General features: G+C 45.5%; 1 protein-coding gene across 2 annotated transcripts in view; it reads left to right on the top strand.

The window, feature by feature from the left end:
* The first annotated feature begins 397 nt into the window (after window positions 1–397).
* LOC119393875 (alpha-mannosidase 2x) overlaps window positions 398–9,358 on the top strand; it is a 66,558-nt gene continuing 57,597 nt past the window's right edge. The window contains exon 1 of one of the 2 annotated variants that reach the window (XM_049416402.1): window positions 398–601. Coding sequence is in view for 1 of the 2 variants with exons in the window: in XM_037661058.2 (XP_037516986.1) it covers window positions 8,416–8,529 (114 nt within the window). In the remaining variant the exon portion in view is untranslated. Of the gene's footprint in view, window positions 602–8,390; window positions 8,530–9,358 lie in introns of those variants that run through there. The other variant, XM_037661058.2, reaches the window with a different exon arrangement.

The following is a 9,358-nucleotide window of genomic DNA, read 5'->3' as shown; positions in this document are numbered from 1 at the left end:
TTTCTTTCTTTCTTTCTTTCTTTCTTTCTTTCTTTCTTTCTTTCTTTCTTCTAAACAGCTCAGCTGCGAAGGCTCACAACTCGAGCTTTACAGTACATAATAGCAGCAACCGGCGACAAAGATGGAGCGAGGTACGATACACTCGAATTCTTTTAAGTGTATAAGCCAACAGCAGCACTTTCTCTGTGTGTAAATTGCTACCGCTACGAAAGGTACACCTCCCGTTATTATTCTGTCGAGCTTTTCTTTTAATTCTTTCTCTCTCTCTCTTTCGACGCCGCTACACACGTGTTGATCGCGCTGCGCGTGGCAAAATATTTCTGCCACGATTGGAGGCACCTGCAGCGGCTGCAGCGGCTGTGGCGACGTCATTAATGTTCGCCTTATCCGCCTCAAGGCGCGCGTGCGTACCGTGGTTCTCTTCTTCTTGCGACGTGCCCGAGCTAGCTGCATGCTCGTCGGTCAGTTTTCTCTCGCCACCTTTTTCGTTTGCTTGTTTGTTTGTTCCTTTTTTCTGTACTTCCTCACCTCCTTCTATCTGTCCAAACGGAAGAAGGACATCGACGGGTCTCGGACATCCATTCTCTTCTTGTGAGGCAAGGTAGGAAACACGCTTCGCTTGTATAGCACGTTTTAGTAAACCATACCAACAAATTTACTGATTGCGCCGTACGGGTGGGGTGTGTATGGTTGCTTTCAGCTGCGGCCGCTTCAACGTATAGGACAGAAAGGTCGCTGTGTTAACCCAGAGATTAATGGAACGTTAACCCGAGGCTCACCATCTAATCTATCTTTACATCGTCGAGAGTGTAAATGCTCGTCGAAATTCGATGAATGCGCAGTTTTGTGCAGGCACAGGAATTAAGAAAGACGTTTAATGGTTGTGGCATAGCGCATGCGTGAGCCAACCGTCGATTAACTTCCATAAAGAAGAAAATCAAGTGAATGAACATCTATCGCTCAAGTAGACCATGCATGCCTGCCGAACTGATAGGTATCACCTCTTATGCGTGGGCATGCGCAGATAAGTTTTTGTGTGTACCTTCTTTTCTCTCCGCAGTGCGCCTTTTCAGCGGTTAGTCTGCGTTTGTGGTGTCTCGACTTTGCTCTTGCGTCCGTGTTTGCAGACCCAGTCTTTTTAGCAAGAATGTCTATCAACAAGATCAGCTCTCTCTTAATAAAAGTAGAGGTTTGTTCCTCACCGCGTTAAACGGGCGCATCGAGTTGGTGATCTCTCGCGGTGAGGGTTACTGTGTTGCACAAACAATAATTAAAAAAGTTGACTTAACGTTCGTTCGAATTTCGTCACTTTGACGTCACTACAGGTCTGGTTCATATCAAAGGGAATTTGTCTTGTTACTTTGTGCGTTCAACATACCGTGCATACCGTGCTGCCTTAACTATGAGCTTGAATTCATTACTATGTGATTTCGGGAGTCGGGTATTGCGGTGGGTGTATTTAAACAACCACGTATAATTTATGTATGACTCACGCGGAAATCGGGGGCCGTATCGCCTGCAAGTGGATTGTGGGAAACGTGGAGTTTTTCGAGAGCACACTTATAAATATGTGTATGCGAATAGTACCTCTTGAGACCGTATCAGGTGCCAGTCGGATATAGTGCCAGAAGCGAATCGAAAGGAATGAAATATTGACTATTTTCGGATAGTTTTCTGATTGTGAATAGCCGTTCTTCGACGAATCTTTACACCCTATAATATTCAAAACGTCCAGAAATTGTCTATTATCAAACTGCACGTCATGAAACGTTGTTTTTTTTTGAAAAGCACAAATTGAAAATTACGACCGATTAAGTAATTGACGTAATTGGCTCGTTTGCAAGTAATTGCGCTGCGTTGTTTAGTGTGGAAATTTCATGTATCATGTGCTACGGTTGAAGGATAAACGTGTCAGTCGCGTTAGACATTTACCAGTCAGAAAACATAATCATCTGCGGAGAGCCCCGTGTTTGATCGACATAAAACCGAGCGAGTTGTTAAGCAGTCGTCTTCAAATGGGGAAACTGTAAAAGACGGACACAAGACAGAAGAACAACACAACGTGAATGCTTACGTATGAGACTACTGAGTAAGGAATGTCATTAACGTGAATTATGAAAAGAAAATAACCTTGTAAAGAGACCCCCAATGAACAACACTCGTTAGGTGACATAGTTAAATAAAACAGCCTTCTTTGGGTATCTCCTTTGCAACGAGCCATGGATGCAGTAGTACAGGCGGTGTTCATTTCACGTGTCTTGTTTTCTCTCTCTTTCGCGCCATAGCATTCTCGAATAACTACTATGGTCGAAGTGGCGGGTTTCAACCCTGCCATGGCGACAGCATGCAGATGGGTCTAGAACGCTCCTGTGCTTAGATCTATACGTGCGTGCTTTCAATGAACCTTTTCAAAATCAATCCGGATTCCAGCACTATACGGCGTGCTTCACTGCCAGATCGTGCTTGCATGAGACCTCATACTATATGTAAAGAGCGTCTATTCTTCCGGTTCATTCATGATAAATAGCCATTTTTTATTACACTACGTGTGTGCGATGCGCAAGTGTAGGATTTTATTGTAGGTCACGGCCTTCACTGTGGAACGTCTTTCTTTATTTTTTTTTTTTCGGGCGACATTGGCGTAGCGGCTTTCATGTCCCCTCTAGCGTTCGTGAGCTTCTGGAACGACCACACCCCGGGACCACCGAAACGCGAGAGTAGCTTTAAATTTTCTCGAAATCTGAATTTTCCTTATGAATACAATCCTCAACAGAATGCGTTGGTGAGCTAGTTGGTGGGAATCCATATTACTTTTTTAGCGCAAAAAACGACACCGCAAGAAAGAAGACGGAACACAGCGCTCTGTGTTCCGTCTTCTTTCTCGTGGTGTTGTTTTTTGCGCTAAAAAAGTAATATGAATACAATCCTCCATGTCGACTTTATCATTTTATCACTTGGTTCCCTGCACACATGGGGAAGAACGTTCTGGAGGGCTTCCCAAACCTCAACGAGATGGCCCACGATCGTGCGCGAGAACTCACGCGCCGCGACGGTCTGGAGGCTCCGGAGGGGCAGGAAGGGACTCAGCAGAATGATCCACTTCTGACATTTAATGAGTTCACTAAGCATTACCAACTTGGCTGGAGAGTCTATCCCCTTCCTCACCCGAAGCTCAGCAGAGCTCAGTCAGCTACTCTGAGAATGTTGCAAACGGGATCTTTCCCGTCGCGGGGCATTCTCAGTATAAGATGTACTTGGACATTGACCCTGGTTGCCCCGACTGCAATGAAACCTTTTGTTCCATGGCTCACATGCTCTGGCGATGTCTTGCGTTGCCTAAAACCCTTCTCTCCAGCGAAGCCGAATGGGAGGAGGCCATCAGAAGCACGGCACTCCGAAAGCAAGCCCAGGCTATCCAGAGGGCCCAGGGAAGGGCGGAGCGTCACGGCGTTCTGTCCTCTACGTGGGCGCGGCCAGCGATTACAACGGCCTCCCGTTAGGGGGTCCTGTCAGTAACGCCTCAGGATCCAATAAAGTTCGTTGTCTATCTATCTATCTATCTATCTATCTATCTATCTATCTATCTATCTATCTATCTATCTATCTATCTATCTATCTATCTATCTATCTATCTATCTATCTATCTATCTATCTATCTATCTATCTGTCTGTCTGTCTGTCTGTCTGTCTGTCTGTCTGTCTGTCTGTCTGTCTGTCTGTCTGTCTGTCTGTCTGTCTGTCTGTCTGTCTGTCTGTCTGTCTGTCTGTCTGTCCATGTCGACTTTACATATTGTGCTATAGAGGGCGTTTATTCCACAACCACGAAATTCAACGAAGCCTTCATAGAAAGCGATCTCGATCATTTCACATTTGTTTGGCACCACGGGTACAACGCATTCATATAGTTCAGATATATTCGCATTCTGCAAGCTTGTGTGTTTAGCCCAGTGGCTAAAGGGGCCCTGCAATGCTTTTCCAAGTAATCATCGAATTGCTTTATTAAAGGAGTTTATTTCCTCAGGAATCAACCGCCGCAATTTTTTTTTTAGAAACCGTCAAGTATATACGAGCGGAGTTTTGTCGCACCCTGTAATTTCCTTCTCTCTTCTCTCGTCCCGACGAGAGCGCTGGGAGTTAAGCAGGGAGGAATGGTACGGGGGGAATGAAGATACGTCACGCGCGCGTCAGGACCTTGGGCACTTTTTTTTTCTTTTCTTTTTTTTCTTCGAACCCCCGGCTTACTTTCATTGTGATTCCGAGCACGCGCGCGGGCACGTGGCGGCGGCCCCTCCCACGGCGGCTGCGGTAACTGCAGCTCGCGACGCTCAAACCAGCCAATGGCCTTGAAATTGGGTATATGGCGTGGTCATTTGGGTATATGGCTTTATTTGTCGAGAGGAGGGAACGATTTCTAGCTGACTTTGAGAATAGGCCGCTTGCTGCGCTGTAATGTTTGGCTCGCGTGTTCTCAGGAGCCTCGATTACCATTCGTCAGCGTTTTCTGACCATGTTGAAAAAGTTTTGCAGGGCCCCCTTTAAGGAACTCGCCTTGGATGCGTGAAAGCCTGGAACCCGGAGCACTGACAATGAAATTTATTTTGTTTTATACGTTATTTCTTCATATCGATGATCGTCTTTTGGGACAGAGAGACGGACGGAGAGTTTTATCGTTGAGTCGGCATAGAAATATTTACGAATTTATAAAAGATACAAGATCGGATGAAATACGCCACCCAAAGTTCTATCGCATCACGTCCGATATATCCTGTTCTTTTATACGAATAATGGAAACGTTTTCGCAAGCAAAGAGTTCGGAGTCATATGGCTCAGCTCACATCCATGTCTCACTTTAAGTGACAACATCACCGATTCCTGTGTCATTAACCAATAAACCAACGGAGTATCGCGCTACTTTATGGTTTAGAACAAATGCGTGAGAAAAGTGCGTCGTAATCAAATTCACGCATTTTTTCAGCAGACCTCTAGTTATAGCTGCTGAAATGAAGCGGAGCAGGGGTCATTTCAAGCTTGTTTTGTTATTTTGTTATATATGACGCTTGAGTAAACGTTGCCACTTTCAGAACAATACAGGAAACGCGTTTTGCCGATGAACAATTCGTACCTCAGATAATACTGCTGACGTGACCAGTGAAACTTTTGAATTCTATGAATTTGTTCCTATTGTTATCCGTATCGCATCACAAGAGTCGTCGTCGTGCAAAGCACTAAAGCTTGCACAGCGCAATTTCTGTTGGGCGAACAGGAACGTACCGATGTCGTAGCTGGCATTATTCCAAAAGCCGCGTTCTCTATTGCCAATCGCCCCGGTCTGTAAAGCGCCCGTAAACGCCTCGAAGAATCGAGAAGCAGTTTTTAAATTCTAATTTTTTTTAACCAACAGCAGCACTGGATGCAGTTGGGTTGCATCTTATGCGTGTCGTCAATCTTTCAGCGTCGGTATATCGGTAATACGTGGGAAGTACTGTACGCTGCCGGTCGTTATATTCGTTTCGACGTGGCGTTTTCCTCCCTGTATGACTGTCCGAATAATAATACTATCGGCTGAAAATTATTTCCCACTCAGATTCCTTATTTAACTATGACCATTTCGCCAACGTAATTTCCATAAATATAGCCCCGTTTGATATCTTGTATGCGTATATAACATTTCTCTCGCTTGCACGAGGCTAGGGCTGGTTTAAAAACTTCACGCGTCGGTGCACTGAAAAATCCGCGATTTGTCATTGGCTCAAAAGCCTGGGACAAAATATGCTTGCGAATGTTACGGGTGTTCTAATTATACGTATATCTATTCAGTTATTTTTCCTCCTCCAATTTACGCTGACATTGCACCAATAAGGTGCAGCGCCAACTGGCTCAAACGGGACAGAAAAAAAAAAAAAACGCCCGCCATGCTGCTTCCACTTCGATCGGCTTTTTCTTTCGCTGACGTTGACAGAGATCTGGTTCATTAGGAAACTTGTACGTCTTTTTTTTTCCTGACATACGTCAAGCCGTTAAATTTTCAGTCGCGCAGCCGTTAGAATCCGAGTTCCGCTGCTTTTGGGGCAAGCGGGTAAGGAATAAGTGGGAAGATTAGTGTCCTGTGAAAAGCATTTCATCTCGCATTCGTTTCTCAGCGGAGCGTTCCCGACTTCAGTCCAAGTGTATAATGCAAAATTTACGGTATTGTGCTGGCTTTTAAAACGTTGGCTGAAGCGATTCGCTTATGCCCCTTTCATACTAAAATCCAACTCATAGAGATTAGAAAGGATGCATACCCCTGAGAAAATGATGATTAGTGGCTTGAGTCCACTGACGGTTGTAGTTCGAACTGGGCAAGAAAAAGAAAAAAAGTCAGTTTCGACGCAAGGGTGAAGCATTGATTGCAACAGCAACAAATTAAGATGCTATACGAAGTAAGGTATAGCAGCTCACTCCTTCAGTACAAGGCCTGGCGTAGCTCAAGCAAAACGCTGTCGTAAGGAAACACGGCCGCTGCAGCGAGCGAAGCGACCTTCGTGCTGTCTTTGACTTCAGCGCAAACTGTGCTATGAGAACACAACACGTATACCAAGGTATCAGCCGTCGGCTGATTTCATGTAAAAATACGGCGCGGTTCATCTCTGCTTGAGCCGTGTTTGTCGGCAGCGCGGGCGCGCTTTCACTCGCACGTCACACGACGCGTCGGGCGATGTTGTCGATTTGGACTTTATACGGAACATGACGGCGACAGCGATCGGAAAAATGCGCCTCGAGTGCCCGTATAATTGCTATCGCGATTTAACATTGGCGCGTTTAACCGCGGTTGTACGCATGGCTTGCGTAGTTTTGTGCTGCTCAATTTGCCCACAAGTTTCTTGTCGCGCGCGCGCGCGTGTGTGTGTGTGTGTGTGTGTGTGTGTGTGTGTGTGTGTGTGTGTGTGTGTCCGTTATCTTTGAATTATCATGGTCGGCTTTCACTTGCCGTTCACTCTGAACAGATCAATGCGCGGTAGCCATAATTCGATGTTATTTAAACAGCTAGGCAAATGCATCGAGATTACGAGGGCGCAGAGTGAACGACATTCGCGGAAGACAATAAATATCTTCCAACAAGACATGAAGCTACAAAGCAAGAACGCGTAAACTAGATTTCAGTCGATATATGAATGAAACATATTTTGCAGATGACGTTGTCTACGCAGCATGTAGAAGGCACTGGTGCCTGATCGATGCCTTTATTTCGTTTCCCTACGCTTTCTTTTCTTTCTCGTTTCTGGTCATATATATATACATATATATATATATATATATATATATATATATATATATATATATATATATATATATATATATATATATATATATATATATTACTGAAACTAGAGAAGTTAAGCTTTTAGTTGGAAGTCAGCGCTGCGTCTCTTCCACCACTGTCTCGGTGTGCTGTGAAACAGTGCTCATCCCGAGGTTCCGTGTTTCTTCCTTGTTTCGTATGCGGTGCCTTAAGGTAAATGTTTTCATATATGTTCTTATAGCAAACCTTATCAATTTGGTTATTCTAACGCACCCCCCCTTTCTTCTTTTCTTTTTTATATGAAGTTCTGTTATCCGATAACGATAATGAGCCAGACACCGGAAGTGTAAACCATGCGTGTTATAGTTTTTACAGGTAATACAGCATAATTTTTAGCAGTATGTAATAATAATTGCTGTAAGGTACACAGGCGTTATTTGCGTGTTGCCCCAGTCGAAATGCAGCTGCCGAGGCCGGGAATCGAACCCGCGCCCTTATGCTTAGCAGCGCGGCTCCTTACTTTGGCGATATGTCATCCGCAAGCAAACCGGCAAGCAGCTGCCACTTCGCTTTTGCGCGAGGCGATCTTGTCGGACAATAATGTGTACATTGGCATTTTTGAAGGCAAAACACAGCTGTTGCTGCGGCGACATGCAGAAGTGTATGCGAAGATATGTGACGCTTTCTTTCCCTCACGTAAAAATATCAGACTACAGGCGTGGTTAAGTACGTGCCTTTATCGTGGCTACATATCGAAAAATGACAAAACAAAGGACTCGCAAAGAACGAACAACAAATGGCGGGAGCACAGCAGCTGCATGGCACTGTGCATGCTGTCAGGCGATGTGCGCACTTTTCGCCGTATTTGTTTCGCCGTATTTGCCGATGTCGCATCGGGAACAAATAACGAAAACAATCGGCAAAGCGCGCTGCGCGCATGCATGTTCGTACAGGATGTTACAAGGTGCGCAGCAGAAGACCCTACTATATGCTTGCGTTTATCACGGCACGGCCGCCTGGATCGGGGCGCGCGGCGCCGCGCGCCGATGATCCAGGCGGCCGTGATCACGGCAACGGTATACCAACACTGGCCGCTAGGGGTATCAAAAAAAAAAAAAAAAGAGGTAGCATTCCAAATGACAACGCCTTGCTCTTGTCTGAGTAAAACAGCGAGCTTTTCTATAAACTCGGCAGTGTTTGCACGACGACTGCAACCATGCCTAAATCATGCATCGCGGACACTCCTTATGGTAAGCGACCAGATCATATGTTGCGGCTTCCCTGCCTACCGTGGTGGCTTAATGCTTGTCGCGCTGTGCACGCTAAACATTTGATTCTCGGAAAAGGAACGGCATGCAAAAAAAAAAAAAAAACGCCGGGGGTCAAAATCAGTCCGGTCCGGCGTCTCCCACAGCGGCGTGCCTCATGATGTTGTCCTGGTTTTTGGTGCGTAAGACCTTAGAATATAATTTTATAGATGTCTCGTTAATTGTCTCTCGCGCCACTTGCCCATTTTGATTGCACATGCACCGATTGTAAAGCGCTTTGCGTTCTCGTGACACTGCTGCTGACCCGAGGAAATCGGCAACTGTTGCGCGAAGCATGCTCGCCGCAGTGTCAGTGACAGATTTGTGCTGATCAACGCGAGGTCAGGGGCTCGAATGTCAACAGCCTCAGTTGTGTGTGTGTGTGCGTGTGTGCGTGCGTGTGTGTGCGTGTGTGTGCGTGTGTGCGTGCGTGTGTGTGTGTGTGTGTGTGTGTGTGTGTGTGTGTGTGTGTGTGTGTGTGTGTGTGTGTTTATTTAAATGTATATAAAATCCCCCTCCCGCCTTTTCTTTTTGAGCAGACCACTTCCCAAGAGACCTTTTGCTAGCATCGGAACGCATTGTATTCATATTTTCTTAACGATGAAGTGTTCTTCACAGCAAAAGCGTATGACGTCAAAGGGAGCTTGTGCAAGAAATTAATATGACGTCGCTGCACACATGTACAGCATTCTTTCCATCCTTTCCGTCGTATACTCTCGAGCCACATTTAGATTTTATCATTGGCAATGCCAGAAACGTCATAATGCAATCT

Source organism: Rhipicephalus sanguineus, chromosome 5 (genome assembly GCF_013339695.2).
Source record: "Rhipicephalus sanguineus isolate Rsan-2018 chromosome 5, BIME_Rsan_1.4, whole genome shotgun sequence".
Lineage (NCBI taxonomy): Eukaryota > Metazoa > Arthropoda > Arachnida > Ixodida > Ixodidae > Rhipicephalus > Rhipicephalus sanguineus.
This window is presented reverse-complemented; position numbering and strand designations above follow the sequence as displayed.